We start from the raw sequence: 25,752 nt of genomic DNA on the forward strand, positions 1-25,752 counted from the left end.
TTCAGCGATGATAACTATATAATATGTAAGCGGTTGCGCCGGCACAGCGCGTTCAATTACTATTATCTCGTGGTAATATTACTACAACTAAATGACGACATTATGTTACCGAACAAAGATAAAACGACTTTAGATGACGCGGTGAGTAATGAGTATACACAATTATTATTTATTTTCTTATACGCTATAATATATATATATATATATAAGATAAGCACGCATGTCTCAAACTCTCGTATAGGTAAACACTAAACGGTGTGATGAATAATGATATTTTTTAATATTTTTACGCCGACAGATGTTTGTTTTTCGTCCAAGTAGATATAGAGATTATATTTTAAGCCACATGTTATGTCGGCCGTCATTTTAATCAGATCTGATGGTTTGTAATACGTATAGTGCAAAGCAGTATTGTCATTAGGATCACGCAAAATATGCATTTACGTTTTTAAAATCCAATATTATTGTGATTTGGCTTACTTCTTAAATTGGTTAGTCTGAAAAATGAATAAATTCTATACGATTAATCAAATATAATTTATATCATTAAATAAAAAAAAAAAATCATAAATTGTAAAATATTGTTATCTATTATTTATTAAATAATGTAAGTAATTAACATTAAGTAAATACTATCATAAATTATTAATAATAATTAGTCATTACAAACTTTATAACATTTACGAAGATAGTAAATATAAAATTATTTTGATAAAAGTAATTCTGTCATATTATAAGTATTCATCTATAATAGTAAAATGACTAATAAACAACCAAGCCAGTTAGAGTTATTAATTTATTTTATTTTTGTATAACTTGTTTTATAATAGAAATATCTTTAAATTTTTTAAAGTAATATTAAATGACTAATTGTTTAAATTACCCAATATTTGGGAATTTTTGATCGTAATATAATGATATTTAATATTATATTTTTGTATACGTTTTTTTATTTTTACCATTCACGGCTACAGTAACTATTTAACTATATGTCAATACATTTACAGATATGATATGATGCGAATGTGAGATATCTATTATATACATTTAGAAACATCACTAAGTTACCATTTGATGTCTATGTATTAAAGACTCGTAAAATATAATAATTGACGAATATTTTCCACGTATAAATGTATAATACATACCTACAATCGTGTAGACTGGATTAATATTATCAACAATATAACAATAATTATGAAGATAAAAATATGTACATTATAATAAGAGTTATTAATCTTTGGAAAAAAATGAACATTTTTTTATATTGTATCTCGAAACAGTCATAGTAATTATCGAGAATTTATTTGTATTTTGATACATTTTTACTCCATGTATCAATTATTTAATAAAAATACATAGACTAAAAATGTATCAAAATACAAATAAATTTTCGATAATTACTATGACTGTTTCGAGATACAATATAAAAAATACAATTGTAAATACAATATAATATGTATTTAAGATAGGTACTATTGTGTCGAAGATAGGTACTGCTCAACCCTACACGGCTGCACATAACAAACATATTGGTTTATTATACATAAAATAGGCCCAATGATGAGAAGAGTATAGTCTGACTGTAATCTATAATTCGATCTTATATACCATGCTAATTAATAAATAAAGTCAGTGACTTGAATTCATAATCCACAGATTTCACAATGATGAAAGTGGTAATATTTTAGTTATTAGCAGTTTTTTTTTTTTTAATTATTAGCTCTTATTTTACCACAAGGCCCCATATGTCATGTATATAAAATATTATATTAAAAAAACTACACTAAAATATTTTTACTGCATCATAAATTATTTACTCATTAGCATTTAAGTTAATCGACATACTGCATGTTATAATTACTTGGTGATCAACTCAACTACACACATTCAATTTTTTTAATTCCTTTTTCGGTATACGAAATTCTTGATTTTTTTAATATTTGATCACCCTTATTAAAGGTGCTGAAATCCTGTGAACTTTTCATTTAAAAAAAAAAAACTGGTAATTTTAATTTCACAATCTTAAGTCAGATACACTATTTTAAGCATATTGATGGGAAAAAAATCATACAACATGAAGAAAAATAAGAGCAATATTATAATAGTGTCATTAAAATTGTATGACGTCATATATTTAATTAATAATATTAACAGGCGTTAGCCCAATTTACAGTAAATTAATAAGTAATAACATTGATAACTTAAAAACACAGCATTAAAAATACATTAACATATTATTTTAGAATAATAATGTAATATTAGAGTAATGAAGATTGATACTTATATGTGTATGGTAATTATGATAATGAGTTAATAACAAGGAAAAAAAAATATATATACCATAGGTCACTAATAAGATTAAATACTTATAAAATTACTAAGATCACTACAATTTACAATTTTATTAATCATACCAAAAACAGATAGTGATTTGAAATACATACAAGATAAATAATTGTTTTGAATAGAATATAACATCAATGTATTTAATTTTATATGTCTAGTTCAATAAACTATTTGATAGCTTATAATTAAAATATGTTAGAGGGTTACATTTTTTAGAAAAAGATATACTGTAGAGTGTCATGATATTAAATTGTTCTAATATTTTAAAATGGCTTGTGTACCATTAAATATGTCAGTGTACCTGCTTTGTTTTAGATCGCAGTTCACCTATCTATCGTTTCTCATTGAAAATAGGAAAAAAAATGTATTCTTACGTACTGCACATTTTTGATTCATAAGTTAAACCGCACAAGGGAATATAAATAGTTGCTAAGCGACCGGCCGTACAACACACCGAAGCGTTCTAAAACAAAAAGTTACTTGCTGTTACCTACTGTACAATGCAATCATCACTAATACGACACGAATGTCTAAACTCTATAAAAATACTATAATATTATACGTGCACGAATTAATACATGTTCGAACTTCGATTAGAATAATGTTACGATCGTTATAATTATAGTTGTTTTTGCGTGGAAAAAATTTTAAAATGTAAACAAGTCAACAATTTATCGCAATATATTATTATCAATTAATTGTTATTATAATGCATTTATTATTTTCATTGAATGTACGTTCGTTTTACAGGAGTTCTACGTGGATAGACGTGGATATCAACCCACCAATCAATCTGCAAACGTTTAACTGCTGTATGATGTTGTCTGATGTCCACGGTGACAATGATAATAAATTCGTAGTCATAGATTTCGGTTCGGGAACGTCCAGTCCACAATTAAAAGTATTACACTTTTTATATAAGATATGAAATATTTTATGATATGTATAAATACTTATATATTTACGTTCTTTTTAGATTTACAAAGGATTGAAACGAACGCACATAATATACTTGAACGAAAAACCATCAGCTGTTACAACCGTGTACACGGACAACAGTGAACAACACATCCCGTGTAAGTCTTAAAAACATTTTAAAATCACGTAGGTACCCCATTGGTGATACTTAAAAATTTATAATAAATAACGATTAACGATGCACATGATATGTAAATGATTAACAGTAATGTTATATCATATGATGCGTGCGTGGTACTTATATCAATTATGACATAAAAATATAAAAATTGTATGGCATGAGGTTAATCGATTTCATGAAATCAAATCGTTATATTGGATATCAAAATAATGTTATCAGAAAAAATGTAAGCGTGCGGTTTATTAATGAGCCAATTATTTTTGTAAGTAACGACGAAAGAAAATTGTATTTCATGACTACGCGTAGCATTGATGATTAAAAAAATATTAAAATCTACATCAAATTAATAAAATACCTTAAATCACCATTGGTGCTTTGTTATTTCAAACGTAAAATTGTTATATTAGTGTTATAATAACCAAGACAGGATAATATTATAAATCAGTTATATAATTTTCAAGTTATTTTAAAATTATCTAGTTGCAATTCTCATTGTAACTTTTAAAAAAAAGCTACATATATTTAAATTTTAAAGTTATATTTAAATAAGATTTGACATTTTAGATATTTAAATTAGATGTTTTCAATATAAGTTTGTTTGTCATTTTTAAAAATAATTAAATTATAAATATTTTATATGAAACATCCAATATTGATATAAATATTTGTTATTTTTCAAAAAACATCGATTTAATTTCTATATTTACTAGGTTTACAATAAATAATATAATGTTCATTGATAAATATTTATGAATATTGAATGAACTGTACTTATATAATATATTAATTTAAGTATTTTTACTGATCATTTTTAAATGTTTGCTACCTATAAAATAATATTTAAATAATTTCAATTGCGCAAAAAAATATTATTTATTAACTATATATCTTAATATATAGTAAAATATAATAAAACAACCCTTGGTATAATGTTAAAACGTATCATACATAGGTAAATCAAATAATCACTTACATAAAAAGTATTTATATAAATATTGGTCATAAAAATAATTTGGAAATTATATAAAACTGAAAATTTGTGGACTTTTTGGGCGTTTTAATCAATTAAATTGGTAATCTTTAAAATTTGAAAGTGTAATACAGACGTCAACTTTATTATATATGTATAGTCCTAGCTGTTTCTATAAGTTTAGTCAATTTCATTTTGATTTAATATTTTAAACTGAATGTATAAACTATCAAAGAAAAACACACCGATGTCTATGTATACAAATAAATTAAAATAATACCTATTAGGCCTAAATATGACTCCCCAGCTTCCCCACCTTTGGTACGCCTTTAAGCACATTATATTAAGTAGGTACTTATGCAGTTATATAGGTAAGTACCTACTTCCAACTGAATGAAGTACAATTTAATTAACGAGGAAATAAGGAATTAAAAGTCACAATCCAATTTAAACGGAAAACATAACCCGTTCAAACTGTTCGTCTTGGCACGACAACCGTTGAGATTGGAAAAAAACATCAGTCCGGAAATTGTATTATATCTATCAAGATTAACTATTAAAAAAATATTATCATCTCATTTTCTGTGTGCACTAGTCCGTGCCCCGTAAGTCCATGGTGTTTTTCAGTACCCAATTCAGTTTTCGGACCACTGTTTTTTTTAAAAATGTGTTTTCAGTTACCGAGCCCTACGATGAACTGGACGGATTATACACATAATTATAAATGATTAAACGTATACAGATTGAAACGATTGAATACGCTAATGAGTACAAATCACAACGATTACAACAGTGACGATTAATACCTAATATTATTTTTTAATTGAATATACAACAGACGGCAGTAGTAAACTAATGATGATAGCAATAATGTGATAATAAACTTGGCGGGGATTTAAAATTGACTAACCGGAACTGAACATGGAGGTACACATAACATACCAAACGCGGTCGATGACGATTTGCGTTGACGAAACGGAGTTTACAGTACTAGGGTCGCACGAGCTAGTCGCTACTCGATTCAAAGTCTTGTCGTCCGGCGCTCGGCGTGCAACGGCCGTGGCGGCGGCAGTAGCTGCTCTGTTCAAAAACCGTCACGTCACAATATACGCTCCTGTTACATGTGTACCGATCTTTCGCGTTTTAGTTCGGTTATAACGCGTTTTCATAACATTTGTAGTACGTATCTAGAACGTTTATAACGCGTTTCTAGAATGTTTCCGGATTAATACTGCGCTATTAAAATATAATATAATATGAATTAATTATTATTTATACCATCCTGACACAGTCATTCAGAGTTCTGGTTTACAGACGAGAATTTCTTTTTTACTTTTAATTCAGCAGATATTTTTGAAAATCTTTACGCATAATTTCACGTGTTTACTTTCATAATTTAGTTATAATTAAGTTTACATTTTGATAAAATTCACGCTTAAAAAACGATTTGAATTTTTTTTTTTTTCGTCGTTATTCGAAAAGTATTACACATTAATCGTAGAAACATAACATTAACTGTTACTTAAATTACAATTTTCTGTACTCAAACGATTGATCAAAATATATTATAATCTAAATTTAAGCATGAAAACTGTATAGGTATTCTATAATAACGAGTTCGAAGTAATTAAAATAAACGTTTTTTATTTTGTATGTGAGTTACACCTATTAATAACTACATAATTATAAAGACATATTGTGTAACATGATCCATGATGTATATACTATAGAGTATTTTTTTATTTGCAAATTAGGTATCAGTAAACGGCACTCGGGCGACGAGCGAGGCGTCGTGAGAAAGTTTGATCATTCTAATATTTTGATAAGTACAATCAAATCAAAATTATAAGCAATAAGTTCAATAGGTAAATACGTACATCAATAGTGACTAATTTAACCGAAAATATCTTAGAGTGTTCTTGAGAGTTGAATTGCAGACCCACAAACAATAAATCTATTCCAATATTTTAAACACGCATCTTAATCGATATTACATTTTTTGATGAAGTTTGATATACCTATACGTACGTACTCGTGTTATAGGTAATAAACGATAAAAATACGTAATGATTATATAATAAATTATAATACTATAATAATTTAACCTACGTAGTCAAATTATCTATAAATTAAATATAATACTATAGTATCCAAATGACCAAATCTCTATTCAATTTATAAATATGTTTTTCGTATAAAAGTATGTTAAAAATTATACAAGATCATAATATTGGTTTGAGAATTGATTACAATGTTCCTGTTGAGAAAAATGTTGATTGCAAAATCATGTTTTTTGTTGTAATTCAAAAATAAATAATCATACGAAAATGTTCACCAATATTTACCTATATTATCATTTTTTTTTATAAAATCACAATTTTAAAAATGTTTCAAATCTTTTTGAGCTATTTAAAAACTTTTTAAATTTGTTATCTCTTTTTTCTATGAATGACGATAAAAAATTATTCATTGAGTCAAAATTCTTGAAAATTATATAAGATCCCGCAAAAGTTATTTTTATATCTATTTAAAAATATTAAATATACGTAAGTATAATTATTATTATATGCAATTAAAGTTAAAATTATTACAAAATTCATCAAAATCGCAAACATTTTGAAACTGTTTTCAACTTGAAAATTTATAAAATGTTCAATTTTTATTGCTAAAGCTTGTTAATTTGAAATAATGTTCTTCATAAGTTTTTTATGCTAAACTTAAAAACATCACAGTTATTTTTATAGATTTGTTGTGATTCAAAAGTATTATTCGATTAATTCGATTAATTTTATTTAAAACAATAATATTTTAAAATAAATTGATTTTTAGATATTCACACTGTTTTACGATAAGATGGTATTAATTTAAAAATTGATAATCAACTTTTTATACTGTAACTCACTCATTAGTCATTACTCAATGTACAGCGAAGTGGTATACACTTGACCAACTTTTTAAACTTGATTCGAAATTTTTATTTTGAAAAAAAAGTAGAAAATTTTTCATACTAGTGAAATAATTATTTATGGACAGTGCTAAATTTGTATGAACAATAAAGAGAAAATGCTTTGATAAAAATACAAAATTATCTAAACATTAAGAGGATGTCGCATCCGCGTGTGTCGTTTCCGTTTTACACACGTACGACATGGTAAATTTTCGTTCACCAGTTTCAATAGTGTGCTTTTAGTTTTGATGTTAGAGTAAATTGACCTATTATCAAACTTTTAGGTAAGAACATTATCTATGTTCTCTCGTTGGGTTTTTTACGATATTTTAATTTTTAAGTGAGTTGCGAGTATGAAAGATATAAACGCATCATAAACGTTATGAAAACGCGTTATAAACGTTTAATGGAACGCGTTATAACGGGGAAAGATCGGTACACATGTAACAGGGGCGTATGTTGTGAGTGACGGTTTTTTGAACGAGCAACTACAGCCGCTGTGCCACGGTCGTTGCACGCCGCGCGCCGGACAACATACCTAAAAATCGAATAGCGACTAGCTCGTACGACCTGTGAATTACGAGTATTTTCAAATGTTTATATTTTTCATACTCTTAACAGTCTTAACTCATTTAAAAATTAAAATATCGTAAAAAACTAACAAGAGAACACAGATTATGTTCTTACTTAAAAGCTTGATAAACGATAATAGGTTAATTTACTCAAAACTAAAAGCACACTATTAAAACTAGTAAACGAAAATTTACTATGTCGAACGTGTGTACGACGGAGACAACACACGCGAGTGCGATGTCCTCTTAAAAACAATAAAAAAAAGTTTCCAAACATACATTACATTATAATAATGTTAGAAGCGACACTTATTTATAACACAATATCACAGAGGTACATATCCTACATATATACCTATACTCGTACTTTGTAAGACAATAAAATGATTATTATTTTAATATTTTATTATGATCGGATGAAATATTTTCTGCAGGTATAGCTGTAGTGATAAAAAACGAGATATACTTTTATCGAAATTGTAAGCCCTATCATAAATATTCAATTCAATCGACAATAATAAAAGATGCCGAAGAATGTAAATTGTGGCAAGAGAGTGAAGATGCGTTCGATTTGCTAAAACGTTTGCAAGTGTTTTCGTCAAAAATAGGATTCGTGAATCTTTCGACGACGTCACAGCAAATGTTATGCTTAAACGAGTGTCATCTCGTCGAATATTTCGAGAAGTATAGAAAAAATAATCTAGTAAAACAAGCAAGTATTATAATATTATTGACTTTGATTACCTAACTAAAATAACTTCTCCGTCGACCCCAATCGTTAATAAAATAGGTACTTAGAATGTATAATTTTTAGCACACCATAACATGTGTTACGGAGTTGAAAAGGAATAAGAGCGATGTACAGGGGGTCAGTTGTCTGGTAATAGCAACCACTGACATGATCAGCATACTTGATACTGAATCGTTTAAAATTTTACCGGACAAATATGAGGTAATATTATTTTATAAGATGTTACATAATAATGTATTTTATGATTGTATTATAATCGAGTTCTTCTTTACGGATTTTTTTTGGTTAATATTTAGTTGATTTTTCAGTTGTGAGTATAATAGTATTGAATATATACTATTTATGCATACTATAATCTATATTATATACATATAATATTTATACTATGTATCAATCGTATAGTTATTATTAGGACTTGGAACTTAATGCAATTAAAATGCACCTACTAAATATGCATGCACTTCAGCACTTATTTTTTTTCTACTTATAATTTTCATGAATATGAATATTATATTAAAAAATATTTTTACATTTTATAATTTCTACTAAATATTTATTAATAAAGATGAGAAATTGCATGTCTACTAGGAATTTCAAAAACATACAGTAATACCTAGAAAAATCTTGAAAATAAATAAACATTATAAAGCATTTTATTTTTTATTGTCAAATTTTCATATTATGTTATAAACATATCATTAATCATCAAATGTGGTCTAAAAAATGGTAAAATTGAAAATTATGCTTTAAAAATTACAAAATCATTAAATATGCAAAAATATACACAATAAGCTTTTAATATTTTTTTATTGTGTCGTAAAATTAATTTCAAGCTTACTTAAAAATAAATCTAATAGCCCTAAAAAAAAAAAACATGCAAATAAAATAATTTCCGAGCCTTAGTTATTATAATATAATATACTATACATATATAACTTACTAGAGTTATTAGTTTAATATTGTGCAAAGCTTATTTGGATTAAATGCAATAACGTATACATTTTTGTTTTTTGTTTACTATATAATGTATAAATATCAATATGAATGTGTATTGTGTATAATGTATTAAATTGCGTGCTTGGCGTTTTTTCGTATTAAATAAGTCAATATGATTGTCAAAAACTATTATATGTTTTATTTATAAACATCGTATTCTTTTGTAAATAATTATTTATTGATGGCTGATGATATTTGTTTGCTATAAGTAAAGTGCAAACTTAGAGCAAGGGTAGGGAAGAACTAAGAATATTATAATCAGAGTTACTCCATAGGATTTTATTGAAATTTCAGATGATATTCTTATTTTTAATTTTGATAATGAGCAAACTAATATTTACTACAATATCAAAGCTTAAAGCTATAACGACCCAAGAAGGAGAGTAACTACAAAATTTAGTGTGAATTAATAATTTTAATATATTTTTAAATTTTGTTTAAAAAAACTTAAATTATCTAACCTATACGTAGGACTGTTCGATTGTTTCGAATAATTGGTTAATTGATTAGTTCTATTAAACTATTTCAATAATCGAGCACTAAAGCTTTCTGAGTAAAGATCTTTGATTAATCAAAATGTTCGGTTATTTCATACTTTTAACAATCGAATAATCCTATCTATACGTGTCTAAGTGTCTTGTATACTATTATACCTCTATACCTAACCATCAATATTTTATAGTTGTATGCTAGGTATTGACCAGAAATGAAATATCTACCATTTATATTTGTTTTTTTACTGTAAAATAAATCATCAACTATCAAAAATTAATATAAATAACATAATACGGTCGTATTGTAAAATATACGGATTCGGACGGTTAAAAAATATTTTTTAAAACATTTTTAATAATACGATAATAATGTGGACAAAAAATAAATAATATATTTCATACTCCTATTAGTTACAGGGTGAAACTGCTTACATGTCTGCTATTGGACTGTACGACGTCGACTATAAGATTCTCGTAGCCACAAGAACGGGTAGGATGTACATTTTTTCGAAATCGTCGACGAGCGGCTTTAAGGTCGAGACGACACACGCGATCGTGGCCGTAATACTTCGTATCGACAAGTTCATCTGCTGCACTGTAGACGGACTGTTACAGTGTTATACGCTAAAGGTGACATTACGTTTCGTATAAGTCTTTGCGGTGTTCTTATACAGTTATATGCAAAGAAAGATTTAAGCCCCTTTCCCCTCTAAAATTCAATCAAATATTGCCTATGATACATATAGACTTATCATTTATAGATATAAATGTGTTACTGCAGGGAGTAGAGACTAAAATTCTATGTGGTCGTGTAATCATGTCACTGATGAGTACCTAAAAATATAAAATACTTGTTGCACAAAAAATAAATTTTACATTATTTTAACAAGGGGCAGACGTGTTAACTTCTTTCGACACATTCAGCTTCCTCTTCTCCAAACACAATGTATAATGTTTATACCAACATTTTTCAATTTTTTTTTTTTTCATCGACAACTCCGTACACTTATTGCAGTGTGTGTCTTTGTGGAACATTAAGTTACCCGGAGATCCTATGACAATGGTGAACATGTATGTGCAAAGTATGTCACTCGAAATGACAGTTGTGTCGTGCAACGTGACGAACACTGATGGACACTCGAGAGGATTGATCCTCATGTATTGTGGTTCGACGGTGATCCACAAGATTTCCATGCCGGATCCAGTGACGTGCATCGTGTTTGGAAGATTTGGACAAGAGGAAAATGCTCTGATCATGATTACTACTAGTGAGTATACTTATTAATAAAAACAGGTCTGTGAATTTAATAATTTTGCAAATCAATGACTTTCGTTTTGAATTCAATGCGAGTCTGAACTTAATACGTGTTTTATTGAAAACATATATAATATCATTTTAGTTTGTTAATTTTCATAGGTATATTTAAGTGTTTTCATTTCATATTTTTACGTATTTGTATCAAAATTTTTGTTCTAATAGATTTATTGATTTGACGCTTTATACAATTTATTTAACATTTAAACTAATAAAACTATCACATGTAAAATATTCAAAAATCATATTTTTATATAAAAAGTTTAGGAATATTTTAAATATCTATTTTTTTACGTTTATCTATTTATTTATTTTTCGTTAAATTTATTTAAATATTTTTTAATATTTTAAAAATATCATTTATTAGTAGAAAAGATATCTTCAGTGTCATAAAACATAATTATAAATTGTGAATTTATTTTGCATAGAATTTTTGGAATTTGTAGTGCAATTTTTTCTATTTTTTAATCATATCATAAATTCCGCGTTTGGATAATGACTCATTTAACTCGCGGTCCTATCGATAAATTATTTAATCAATAATTATACCATCATAATAATATGGTCTGTAGTCACAAATCACAGTTAATCTTAATATATATATATATTATAATTAGATATAGAAATTAATGACCAACCTAAATGATTACAAAAATATTATTAGATGGAAAAGTGGACATAAAACTCTTGAAACGAACAGCGACGTTCGACTTGTGTGTTCGCCCAACGTTGACAGCGCACGTCCAAGGTAACTTGAGCATACCCAAAAGAAGTAATGTGTTCATAGAACAGACTTTGCGTGAGAGAGAACACTGCAAGGGTAAATAATAAACAAAAATCAATTCAGAATTCGAATGAATCGTCTAACGTTTCTTTTTCTGTTTGTTTTTATAGAAATGCACGTACGAACTCAACAAACGTGGCAAATACTACAAATGATAGTGTCAAACAAACGGTTAAATTCGATCAAACAAAAAATTACAAATCAATTCATACACACGTCTGCTCAAGTATAAAAGTTAAAAAGTAGCGATTAGTGGCATTCCCAGAGAGAAGTTTAAAGGGGCTATATTTCTGTATTTTATTGCGAAAATGTGTGTTGAATATTTGTATACTTGAGATTTTTTTTTTGTGTTTTAAATTTAAAAAAAAACTGAAAATTTATTTACACATTCTGTAAAAATTTTCCCTGGAGAATAAAACTAGAAATTTGGTTTAAATAAGGTTAATAAATCAAATTGTTTCTAATTCACTAAACAGATATAATTTGTGTCCATTAGACGCACCTAAAAACAATTAATTTACTTTATAATATATACACTGTATATATTACACAGTTATGCGTTATATGATACAAATTCAATAAATGGATATCTCTATAGAGACAAATATATTTCATAAAAATATTTATTACATTATGTACCTACTACTGCATAGATATAATATAGTGACAATAAATTTAATATTAGATATAAAGATAAGTTGTCATAGTCCCTTTTATCAATTTCTGTGGATACGTCACTGGTAGCAGTATAATATAATATTACCCATTTTGGCATAAATACAGTATTATATTGCATGAAATGTATATTTTAGCTTTTAGGTCTGGGTCCGCGTTTCAAAATACGTTTTTTATTGAAAAATTTGGGTAAAGAACCTTTGATGGGCATTAACGTGGCATTTTTGTACAATGCCCATTATCATAGTATAGAATCACCACGCTGCAGGGTAAGCGTAAAAATTAAGAGAAGTTCGTACCAGTATAACAGGATAATGTGTTGTACTATTTTATTTACGCATAGTGAACCAAAATTTACATTCAGTTTCAGTAGTTCCAATTTTGAGTGATTAGTTAAATATCATAGTAAATTAATTAATTTATCATAAAACTTTTAGATAAAAATATTATTTGTGTCTTTCACATCTTTTACGATGTTTTAATTTAATAAAAAACAAATTTAATATTCTTACCTTAAAGCTTGTTAATTTATCAACTCACTATAATATTGAAGTTAAACATAAAAAATTGGAACTGCTAAATGTACCTACATTTTGGTATGTTATGAATGGTAATAAGACTGCAGAGACAACACATAATATAAGCACTGATTAGATGTCTCTGAAGTATAATATTTATAGTTTCTTAAAAACTGGCATAACATTAAAAAGTTTTGCAAAACAAGACTAATTTTATTAGTACATGAACATATTTAAATTAATTACTTACTAATTCATAATAGATGCCGATAATTGTTCCGGATATGGAAATCTATTGCGAGACGTTCGTTACTTGTTGTACATACGGCGGTGCTGATGAACGAGCAATAGACATCGTAGTTAACCAAAGAACGAACGTAATATATAGAGCAAAAGTCAACATGCCAGTTTGTGAGTTAAAAAAAGAAAAAATATGAATACAAAATATTATAATTTATTATTAAATATCAAAAAGGTTTTAACTATTTAAGAAACTTTTATAATTTATAATTAAGACATTCTCTTAAGTACAAATTTGTGCTATCTTATTCGTTCATAATATTATTATAATAAATAATAAACATGTTTGCTTACAGACAATATTCAAACCAATAATCATAATGAGGAGTTAAACGATATTATGTCATAGTAAGTAACATTCAAATAATTTTTGTTGAAAATTAACAAAATTACACAATATTCTTAAACTAATTTTTCTAGTACAAAAACTCTTATTTGTTTATAGATACAGTATCAATTATTATCAATAAGTAAACTTATTTCGATATATGACAAATTCGGTTGTGTAACGGAATCGCCAATAGTCCGGCAAATGTAATACCGATCGAGTCAGAAAGTGACGTCATGGCCATTGAAAATTCTTGATGCTCTTTCGGAACCTGCAAGCAATAACAAAACAGAGTTTATTTTTGATTTTATGTATATAGGGTATGATTCGTCAAGCATACTTAGAGCTTACTCCTCTTTTATCCTCTTATAAATTTATTTAAATTCTGATATTTGGAATTTTCAAGTAAGTATACATATCTAGGTACACATTTTTATTATTGACATTTTTTTTTTTTTAACAATATATTAACTATCTATACAAACATTGAAGCATAGTATAATAAGTAAATCTAATGACAAATTTAACAATGACATTTGTGTTAAGAATAGGAAGGCTCTTCGTAGTACCACTTGACAAGATAAATTATTAATATTATGCTTTTAGCAAGTCCCTAGGCTATTACTTTTTTAACCTTCTGTGGATGAGTGGTGAATGAGATTTAGAAGTAGGTACACTTAAAGACTATTTTTTCAAATACAGACATTTTTTATACTGTATAAAGTCTCCTTTTGCAAGTAAATTTTTTTCTAATAAAAATCACCTCTTTTTTTGTAAATTGTATGCTAAGCGATACTTTTAAACATTGTATTCATTTAATAAGTATATACTGAGTTATTAAACTTTATGTATTGAGGATAATAGTCTTTAATAGTAGTTTAATTTAAAACATTAAATTATAATAATTTTCACAAATTATAATATTTTAGTGAATTTGTATTGATTACTTTATTTTTAAAAACATCATAGCCTCCTTATTTTAATACCCACATATTACTATAAACTTTACTATCCTTAGTATTTAAAGTTTATAATAACTTGGAAAATACTCATTTAAAGTTAAATTTATAAACGTATAAAAATATTTAAAAAATCTTCTTCATAATTTATAATCAAAAAGAGTGGTTTAAATTTGAAAAAAGTAAAAATTGCATAATAAAACAAAGTATTTTAAAATAAAATTTCTTTAATAATTCACATTTAAAAATTCCAAAATTCATAATTTGAATAAATTTACTATTAAAGAAAAAGGTGGGAGTAAGCATATTTGGTGAATTATTTTGTAAATATATATTTAATATATAATTTATATTATATATTTGATGAGTTATAAAAATAAAACAATTTCGTACTTTTTTCATGATCTTATGATACGAGTTAGCATACGCTCCTCCTCCAAATAAACCTTCGAATCCTATCATAATGAATATAATATATATATTTGGCGTGAAAGAGTAAAGCGTTTCAATTAAAAAGTATACGACGTTGAGACCCTGAAAATGAAAAATTTTATTAATTTTATTTATAAACACAAACATACTTTGAAGACATTATTTTTAAATTTTAAATAACATTACACAGTAGCTTAAATATTAAAACATTACATTAATCAAATTAATTTATTATTAAAATGTTCACAAGTTAAATGTAGTACTGTGTTAAAATATTTGCAATCTGAGGACAGATTTTATTTTACCACTTCTTTCTACTCTTTAATTTATCACTAAAATATTAAATAATAATAATAATATAAGTTTATTTTTTATTTTATTTTTTTATTTAGTTCAAATGAATTTTTAAATAACATTCTAATCCATAATTTGTAGAACACAATTTTCTATAACCACAAAGGCTAAAAATAACAAATTTTCATTTTTTGTAACATTTTTTATTCTCTTTAAAAAGAAAACAGATGTTTTCCATTAATGTTGAAGCATGGTATTGAAACAAAAAGTTTTAATATTATTTTAACATTTGAAAATATACTGTTCAATTTTAATCTAGTTAATATACTTTTATTGTAATTCAATGTACTGATTATATTCATTTTTTTTTTTTTTTTGTTATTTTTGAATTAATTATCTACCTAAACTATGTAATTAACCCTAAATGTATACAAAATAAGATACCTGCAATACTGTCAAAATCCAAATTTTTTCAATCGGAAAGAGATTCACTGAAGTTCTAGAAATGAAAACGCCCAACTGATATATGACTTGGTACCATCTGTATTGCTCGGCATGTGTCAACCATATTTTTTCAAAATAAACCAACTCAAACTGAAGACAATTAAGTCTATTAATAGGTATAATATGAATTTTAACCAAATATAACGTAAATTGTGTGGAAAACTTACTAATCCTTGATTGATGAGATACTCAAAGAAGTACACTAATCCTAAAGGAATCATAAATTTCAACAACGAGGGCACATATGATAGTTTTTTCGAAAAACTCTGAGTGTTTGTATTGAATTCAGGACAATCGCTAGGTATCGTTGGAATTTCTTCTTTTTTCGGATGTTCTAACAATACCCAAAACCTTAGAAAAAATTAATTATTTTTAAAATATTACAATTTTAAATTTATAAAATCATATTATTATAAATATGTACAATAACAATATATGTACAAAAACAAATATTAAAAAAAACTGTAATAATTAAAAATGCATTTCAGATAGGTATCATATGAACAATAATTTATTACGCTGTAATTTAATCTATATATGTATGTAGATAATAATCAAAAAATCTATTATATAAGTATTTACCATCTATGACAGACAATTAATTTCGATTGGATTTCTTGCCTTTGTTTTAACTAAACGCATTGTTTATTATTAATGAGTGTTTTTTTTTTTTAAAATGAACTAAAAATAAACAAATACTTACGTTACAGCCATTAAAAATGGCACCGAAAGCATTAAGTACATTGTAGTGGTCGGAGATAAATGAAAAACGCCAGTCAATCCTGCATACGTCAACGCTCCTAATATACCAGCAGCGCCCGTTCCTGACGACCAAGATGTAATTACACTCCTACAATATAAAATATTTATTTTTTTTTTTTTTTTAAACACAACAATAATTATCTTATATAAACGTTTTAAAAAAACAATTTCTGTCCTTATTTTCTCGCACAGAATACGTTTTTCACGTAATTGACCAAATAGCAAGCATCTCTTTTTTCTTCAATAACAGTTATTAAAACATTTATTTTTAGAGCTGTTAAATAAACTGTTTTGATATTTTGTGTGCTACTTAGGGGTAAAACTTGTTTTTCAAACAAGAGCCCTTCTTTTCTACGGTAAATTATTTAGCGTATAGTTTTTCTAAAAATATTGTGACGTATTAAAATAAAATTTCAAATGAGGAGTTTTCGATTTATTTAAACTAAAAATAATAGGTTCTTAATGAACTTATAAAGTATTGGGAGGCATGGTAATTTGAAAATGTTTATAATTAACTTATTAACCTATCAACACTTATAATTTATAAAATTGGCCCAAGTATAATAAGCACTAGGTCCAATATGACATTGATTTTATATTTTTATAAAACCATTTTTTATGTAAAATATAAACATTTTATTGATTGAGAAATTACTCATTCGATTTTCAGTTTCTCATTAGATATATCAACATTTTAAAAACAATTATGCATTAAATAATTTACAGTAAAAAAGAGGAACTCTCATTTAAAAAAAAAACAACAAAAGTTATCCTCATGGGACACTCCTAAAGTAAACAATACAAAATATCTCAACAATTTGAAAATACGTGGTCTTTAAGGAGTTCACTATAGGTAATTTTCTAAATCTGCACATACGTAGGTACTACACGCGCTTAGTAAGTGACCGTAAAGTAAAATATAGTTGAGAATTTTCGCATATTCACGCACATATCAATAGGTACCATGAATATTAATTATTTATTTTTTTTTTTTAAGTTAAAGTATTAATTAATCTTTTGTTAACAGTTGTATCGACTGACCTATTTATTCCATAAAATGTTTGAATTCTTCATGGAAATTATTTTAAAACGGCTTTTTAACTTTTTTACAATATTTTTTTTCTAACTAAATCATTAATATTTAAAAAAATGTTCTTTAAGGTAGCAATAAATTTATGTTCTATTTCTACAATTATGGTTAGTTTTTATTTTAAAATAATATGTAACACTGTAACATGTTCTTGTGTTTTTTTTTATTTGTTAAGAAAATATGCATATCATAAAACATATTTTTATTATTTTTATAACCACAAAGAGTATATTTGTATAGTTTTTAGAGCAAATCTATAATATAACCGATCATTGTTAAAATCTAGTTTAATTTAACCTACAAGTTATTGAGGAATTCATACCTATTCACAATCAAACACTGTGTATAATAGTAGTCGTCAATAAGTTTATTCTATATTGACTTACTAATATATTAAAATCATAAAAATATTTTACTTTATACTTTATTTTCATACCGTTCATAGTTGACCATGTAAGATAAAAGTGTTGATTCTCCTAGACCTGAAGCCAAGGATGTAAGTGCTACACCGACGGCAGCAACTAGTTCATTATTCGCTTTTGCTACAGTTATAAAACTAGCGATTGTCAGTGAAATACACAATGATAGTCTCTGGCTGTAAAAATAATATTTTTGATTAAATAAATATATTATAAAAGCTGGGTAAGTTAATGACATTTTTTAATCAAGTTAAATTAATGTAATAAAAAACATTTAGAAATTCTTTAAAACTTTAACTATTTTTTTATTAAATCTATTAATAGTCAACAGATAGTTTAATACGAGTATAATAAAAGTATTAAATATCATCGGACACAAGTAATACATTTACAATAACAGTAATAATAGCTAATAAGTAACAACTTACTTAGGAGGTCCAGTGTCATTTTATTATTTAATATCACAATAATGAAAATATTTTATTATTTGTTCTTGGAAATATGTACCATTATTAATTAATTTCATAAACGTTTTTTATTAATATTTTTATTATTTGTAAATGTCTATATACTCATAGTATCAAAAATAAGTTATATTTATTGAACAAATGGCAATAAAAATAAATAAATATGAAAATAATATTTTTGTTTTCCTGTAATATATATCAATCTATCATCAATAATAATTTTGTTATATTTATTATTTAATAATTTATAAAAAAAAATGTAATTAAAAAATTAAAAGTAAATTAAGTAGGTACCTACCTCATTTATTAATTAGTTAATTTTTTTGTATTGATAAAATACATTGACAATATGCATACACAAAATATTACAATAAGTAACTAAGTTAAAAATTTATACTACTGTACTAGACTTAAAAATATAGGAAGGGAGCATCCATAGTCATTACTGTCAAACTTATTATTTAGTAAATATTTATAAAAATCAATTAAAATTTGATAAAAAATTTGGTATAAAAAAAGTTTAATAAAAAGGTTTATATATTAACTTGTTTATGTCCAACATTGTGAAATTATTGTATATTACTATTTACTATTAACTATCCATTCATCTAAACATTAAGAGACCAATAATAATAATAAAACAACTATATGATCCAATTACTCAACAAATAGATAATACCCACTTGATATACAACGCGAAAAATGGTGAGAAAGTCTTGATTAACAGTCCAGGTATTATATCGGCCAAAAGTATAACGCCGGTCGACAAATGATTACACTCTCTTTTAAATCCTTCTTGAGTGGAATTGAGGCTAACTGTCTTTAAAATCAAATTTAATGATATTAAATATTTATTTTATAATGTCATTAAATAAATCTATATAAATAAATATTTTATTTCAAAAATAATATTGATTTATAAAATTAACTTCATCTAAAAAAATTATAAACAGGTACAAATTTAAATAACTTAACAATTTATTTTTTATTTCATAGCTAAATACTTTTAAATTAAATCAAAATAATAATATATAAATACATATTATAATTTTATAATCATCCACAATCTTTAAAGAGTTGTGGTCACCGATTACAGACCACAATTAATTTTACAAGTCTTCGGAACTCAATTAATTTTTAAATTAATATAAATATACCTACTTTGGAAATTTTGGTCTTAAAGTTTTTATAAATAAAAATTATTTATTCATATTAGTTAAAATCGATAAGCAAAATCAAATCGAAAAAAGTCATTCTTTAAATTAGGGACATGTTACACGCGCTAGCATGATGAATAAACCTTGTAAACCGAAACATCATATGTTAACCAAGTTAGATTAGGTTAAAGTGTATAATGTACGAGTATCTGTCTACCTATAAGAAGTATAGATAGTGGATAAAAAAAAGATCATATTACATTTACTCTTATTTATAAACACGAAATATGATCAAACTATATTACTTAAATATTCAAATATTTAAAAAGTTAAATATTATATATACAGAATTATTTTTTATTAATACTTATCATTATACAGATTAATACATTATTACAATTAATAATTATTAGCTACCTTTAATAACTAATATTTAGCACCATATTTATCTACCAATAATACTTCATTTATGTTTTTCGTTATCAAATTACAAATTAATTTGTCTGTTACAGCTTATAATTCGTTAAGAACTTAACAAATCTCAAATATTGTTTAATCCATATCATATTATGAGTGGTAACTACAAACCCTAACACTTAATTTTAGAATAGAAATCAATAACAGTTGTAATAGGATAAAACTTACATAATTATAAGTCTTGCTACTTGTTCACGTTAACAGTGAAATTAAGTTAAAATTTATGTATGTTTGTACCTATTATACAATCTTTATCACAGTCAAACAATCTGAAATTCGATCATTTAATTAATTAAAGCTATTGTCATAAGCATAGTACAGTAGCTTTATTAGTATTAATCTATTTAATTAAGTAATAGTTTAAAGTCAGTGTATAGTCTGTTAAGTCATACTAATTATATTTTAAGCTATAAATAATTTATTTATATTAAATCAAATACTTAATTATTTTCAAGAACTTTTTGAATATTTTTAAAACGACTCGATTTCTATAAATTTCTATATACATATAGTCCTATATTATGGATATTAATATTTAATATAAATTTGGTTACCTATTATATTTATTTTTAATATTATGTATAGCAAATTATTTATGAAGGAAAAAACGTTTTTATTTACATTTATATTTATTATCTTTATTCTGTAATATTAATCTGAGACCTAATTAATGATCGAATTATAATTTTTTTTTTTTTAACAAGTAATACTATCTAAATGTGGTTTTTATCAATAAATTTTGCAACAAACGAATATTATACGAGTGATTCTGTAGATGCATGCCATCAATTGGATTTCATACAAATTTTAGTTAAATTAAAAAATATAAGCACATTAAATAATACATGCTATTAGAACATTATTTATATTGTTGCACTTTATTGTAACAACCTATCTATCTATCTATACAAAACACTAAAATATCACATGGTCAAAAAAAAAAAATAAAAAAATAATACCTTTTATGCAGAATTAATAATTATAAACATTTAATTTAACAATACTAATTACAATTCATACTAATTTCTCAGGAAAAAAAAAAAGCTGATTACTTATAATATTTTGCATAATACTTTCGAAGTAATATTATAATTTATACTTACTTCGTTGCCTTCCGACGTGCCGGAATTAGATTTTAAAATGTCGTGAGCGCTACTCAACATCACTACATATCCAAAGTTATTGCATAGACCCAATATCCAGAATGACGCCAAAGTCAAAATTTTTGACTTCACCTCGACGTTTTCCATCCTGTATTGTATATTTATATTTTGACAAATATGAAATATATTTATTGATTGACCTGGAAATCAATTCGCGTTCGTCTAAAACTGAAATTAACGAATACCTATGTGAAATTTATTGTTTAATAATCGAACTTGTATAGTAATAATTGTTAGTGTGTTTTTACAATACTATGTCACAGTACGTCCGTACAATACATTATTATGGTATGTAAACGTCGTACGAAGGATTCCAAATGAGGATGGTCATGAACGTGGTTTGGTATATTAAATGGAACAAGGACAAGGCAAACCAGCCGGAATAAAAAGCATCAAACTAAATTTAAATGTCCAGAATACGTAATAAGTATACGTAAATATGTTCAAAATTATAACCACTTATACTGAAACTTACCAAACTAATTATCAAAGTCTAGAGGTTATAAGTGTCTATAAATAACTTATATAAAATATAAATTTTAGTTTAACATAAATCAATATATACATCATAGTCACCATACACTGCAGGTACCTATACCACAGATAAGTATAATTAATATTTAATGCTAAAATAAGCTATTAAAATTGTGTAATTTATCTAGAAGCTAAAATTATTATTATAGTTATTATAGTTATTATCATATCAAACCATAATATTTTATTTGTTGTGTAGATAAACCTAAATTAATATTAATCGAATTGAATAATATTCTATAAATTCTACCAGCTATTTCTCTCAACTTTCTGAAAAACAACTACCTATTGTGAAATACTTAATTTTTGCGATAACTCGAGTTCTAAAACAAACGTGAGCATTTAAAACTACAAAGAAGGTTAATAGCTAATAATTTTATTCGTAGACAAAAATAAAATCGATCAACAGTGAAAATTGAAGCACTCCTGCGAAATCAAATAGTTTTTTGATTATGATTATGGTTCGTATTTTTACAATTTATTACAGCTCACGCAGAATGGCAAACAAAAACATAATTATATGCTAGATAGGTTTATATTTCATCGACGTGATTGAAATATAAGACGAACAATAGACATGCATAATATTTTAAAAATTAAATTAGGTCGATCATTTATTTTTAAAAATATTAATAAATTTTACCTGATAAAAATACGTATGTGATATCGCCTTGATACCATCAAATTTTCGACGAGATTTTGAATTGAATTTTGTTGTATTTCGTGTACATTTTTATTATGTTAAAGACAGACATTTATTTACAGCTTTCATGATAAGCGATTAAATATTAAAAAATGTTTAACTGTTTAATTAATATAAAATTTCTGTTTACTCGACAACTAACGATCAATAGGTGCACCTACCGATAAAGTGAGATCTGAAAGAAAAATCATAGGTGCTGCTGAACGATACTATATAATTTATAGATAACTATAAATCAAACGTCCACGTGTTTTATTTGAAAATCTTTCAATTTTTTTACGAACAGATGGTTGATAAATAGTAATTAACTAATACGACAATACATTTACTTACGTTGATAATAAGAGTGGTAATTCAGTGTAGTAAGTAGGCAGGTACCAATAAAAAATTAAGCAAATACTTGAATTGAAATATGGCGTGATGAGGATCAAAATAATGATAAATTTATATACAACTGAGATATTCGTATAAGCTCGAATTCAAGAACTATACATACTAATAAATCGTTAGAATACGTTAACATCACACCGTGAAATGTTCGTGTATTCGTAATATTATATTACAATTTACAATTAATAAACGATGTAATAGTCTTATTAACGATAATAATAATAGATATGTCTATTTATTATATTTTATCTGAATGACTCAGTAGTATATAAATTATAATTTAATATTATACACATATTATTATAACGATAGTTTTAATTAAATTTAATATGTAAATAATTATTTTATATAGCAATAATATAAAATAGTAATTGCGTGTGTTTTTTTTTTTCAATAATATTGTAAAAGAAAAACGAGATGAAAAATATTTATCACTTCATGTAGAGGTCGACTAATTTCAACTAAACGAAACTTTTAATATCTACGTATAGATACAGTTATACATAATACATCTGCCTTTTATGAATATTAGTTATGATAAACAGTTGTTCAAGTATAATTGATTTACAGTGATTATAGTATAGTGTAGTGAATAAGGTGTGCGATAATATGTTGATACATTACAAGTTTCCAATAATTAGTTCTTCAAATGATTAGTAATAAATTTTTAATTTTATTTAATAGTTTCATTTGTCGATTATATAAATTCTATAAAAATAGTTTCGTCATAAATATTATCACTATAATTTAACCAATGATATAAATCAATGGCATAGCTAGGAATTTTAGTTGGGTGGAGGACAAAATTTCAAAATTGTTCATAATAATCATGGATTATATAAATCCAAATACACAAGTATATAGGTAATAATTAATAATTAATTTTAGTAAATTAAAATAATAAAAGAAGTTATACAATATAGAACTTAATAATACACAACTTCTTACATTTATTTTAAAAAAAATAAAAATATTATTTATGTATAAATACTAAAATTTATCATGGAAAATTATTTTACAAACTTACAAATTTACTCTTAACAATTCATCTCACACTTATAATTTCATGCACCTATCTTTTTCACCAAATTTGTCCATAAAGTCTTGAATTTGAAGTTTTTCTAAAATTTCTTTTCCAGTGAATACTGAATACCAAAATCAATGACTCAATTCTTTCCTGTATCATTGTTATTCTTTATTAACTTTTTACCTAATATTTTCAGAGGAGGTTGGGTGGACAAGCGCCCCCTTTGCCTCCCTCGTAGCTGCGCCACTAATATAAATAATACAGTTTACAATCTGATAAAAAAATTAATTTAGACCCAACAACTATTCATATTGAACTATTAATAGGCGTTTCCTATAAAAATTATTTATTTAATAAATATTTCGATATAAGAGAATATTTAAAGTTTAAAGATTAATTATTCTTTCTGATATAAAATATAAATTCAAAAAATAATTTTAAATAAGAATACTCTAGGATTTGCTTATCATCCTATACAAATAAATAGGTATGAAATAAATTCAAATATTACCAGTAAAGTTTATAAAGATTGAAGTACCTGTTTACATATTGAGTAAACATATTATGCAATATCAAAATTTCAAGAGCCTGTATAAAAAGTCAATATTTTAGAGGGTTCATAATAATTATTATACTATAGCTATGGGTCCTTATGGAATAAAATATTAATGATAATAAATTAAAGTAATAGTAGTATTCATGTTCTCGTCACTTTTAAATGAGGATATATATTTTCAGAGGAAATCATTTTCAGATTTTCTTTAAGGATTAAAATTTAAAATACAGAGAAATTGGAATAGTAATTTACACAAAGACATAGGTAGATTACCCAATACTTCTTGAATATCTGATAACATTATAAATTATGTACTCATAAATATAAATATAAACCTGTCATTTTAATAATTATACGATTGAATTCACAAGCATCAACAACTATATTACACTAAGTACTTACATTATAAATTAATATATTTATTTTATTAGAACAATTATAATCTATCTATTTATCTGCTGCATTTACACGCTTTATTATTTATACCTACATTATATAACACACAACACACTTGTATTGAAGTTGAGCTTCTATACGTATCATTACAATTATTATGTGACTGTACTCAGATCTTATGGAAATAGAAAAATATTTTTTCGAGTATAGACAGATGTACTTGTAAAAATATATCATATGATATACATCTTATATTTATTTCTATCTTCTATAGTTATAATATTATAAATACCTATGTAATGTGTAGATACCTATCATTACACG

General features: G+C 25.3%; 2 protein-coding genes across 5 annotated transcripts; one reads left to right on the plus strand and one right to left on the minus strand.

Moving 5' to 3' along the window:
* Window positions 1-71: 71 nt before the first annotated feature.
* On the plus strand, window positions 72-14,298 carry LOC112603071 (Bardet-Biedl syndrome 1 protein). Of its 3 annotated transcripts, XM_025351483.1 has the most exons (13): window positions 72-141; window positions 3,100-3,250; window positions 3,326-3,425; window positions 8,372-8,649; window positions 8,752-8,889; window positions 10,590-10,808; window positions 11,194-11,446; window positions 12,158-12,313; window positions 12,388-12,503; window positions 13,090-13,221; window positions 13,734-13,881; window positions 14,067-14,118; window positions 14,216-14,298. In XM_025351483.1, coding segments are annotated over exons 1-13 (1,752 nt in total). In that variant the 5' UTR covers window positions 72-133; the 3' UTR covers window positions 14,217-14,298. The 3 variants fall into 3 exon arrangements, with proteins under 3 accessions (XP_025207268.1, XP_025207267.1, XP_025207269.1); XM_025351482.1 differs by lacking the exon at window positions 14,216-14,298 and having other exon boundaries at window positions 14,067-14,202; XM_025351484.1 differs by lacking the exons at window positions 72-141; window positions 14,216-14,298 and adding an exon at window positions 2,816-3,003 and having other exon boundaries at window positions 14,067-14,202.
* Window positions 14,166-23,597, minus strand: LOC112603072 (battenin). Of its 2 annotated transcripts, XM_025351485.1 has the most exons (10): window positions 23,393-23,597; window positions 23,000-23,234; window positions 21,763-21,990; window positions 19,709-19,845; window positions 18,576-18,734; window positions 16,991-17,137; window positions 16,455-16,638; window positions 16,228-16,377; window positions 15,451-15,591; window positions 14,166-14,369 (listed from the first exon to the last, which is right to left on the minus strand). In XM_025351485.1, the coding sequence occupies exons 3-10, from the start codon at window positions 21,907-21,909 to the stop codon at window positions 14,247-14,249; spliced, it is 1,188 nt and encodes a 395-aa protein (XP_025207270.1). In that variant the 5' UTR covers window positions 21,910-21,990; window positions 23,000-23,234; window positions 23,393-23,597; the 3' UTR covers window positions 14,166-14,246. The 2 variants fall into 2 exon arrangements, with proteins under 2 accessions (XP_025207270.1, XP_025207271.1); XM_025351486.1 differs by lacking the exon at window positions 23,000-23,234.
* Window positions 23,598-25,752: the final 2,155 nt, after the last annotated feature.

Source organism: Melanaphis sacchari, unplaced genomic scaffold (genome assembly GCF_002803265.2).
Source record: "Melanaphis sacchari strain LSU unplaced genomic scaffold, SCAv2.0 Contig95_pilon_pilon, whole genome shotgun sequence".
In the NCBI taxonomy this organism is placed as follows: Eukaryota; Metazoa; Arthropoda; class Insecta; order Hemiptera; family Aphididae; genus Melanaphis; species Melanaphis sacchari.

Coding starts and splice junctions, on each gene's coding strand:
- LOC112603071 (XM_025351483.1), top strand. Junction 12,314..12,387: donor TGAGAGAGAACACTGCAAGG/GTAAATAATAAA, acceptor TTGTTTTTATAG/AAATGCACGTACGAACTCAA. Junction 13,222..13,733: donor TAGAATCACCACGCTGCAGG/GTAAGCGTAAAA, acceptor AATTCATAATAG/ATGCCGATAATTGTTCCGGA.
- LOC112603072 (XM_025351486.1), bottom strand. CDS start 21,909: ATGGAAAACGTCGAGGTGAAGTCAAAAATTTTGACTTTGGCGTCATTC. Junction 19,846..21,762: donor GCACGTCGGAAGGCAACGAA/GTAAGTATAAAT, acceptor TTGATTTTAAAG/ACAGTTAGCCTCAATTCCAC. Junction 18,735..19,708: donor TTTTTCGCGTTGTATATCAA/GTGGGTATTATC, acceptor TTATTTTTACAG/CCAGAGACTATCATTGTGTA.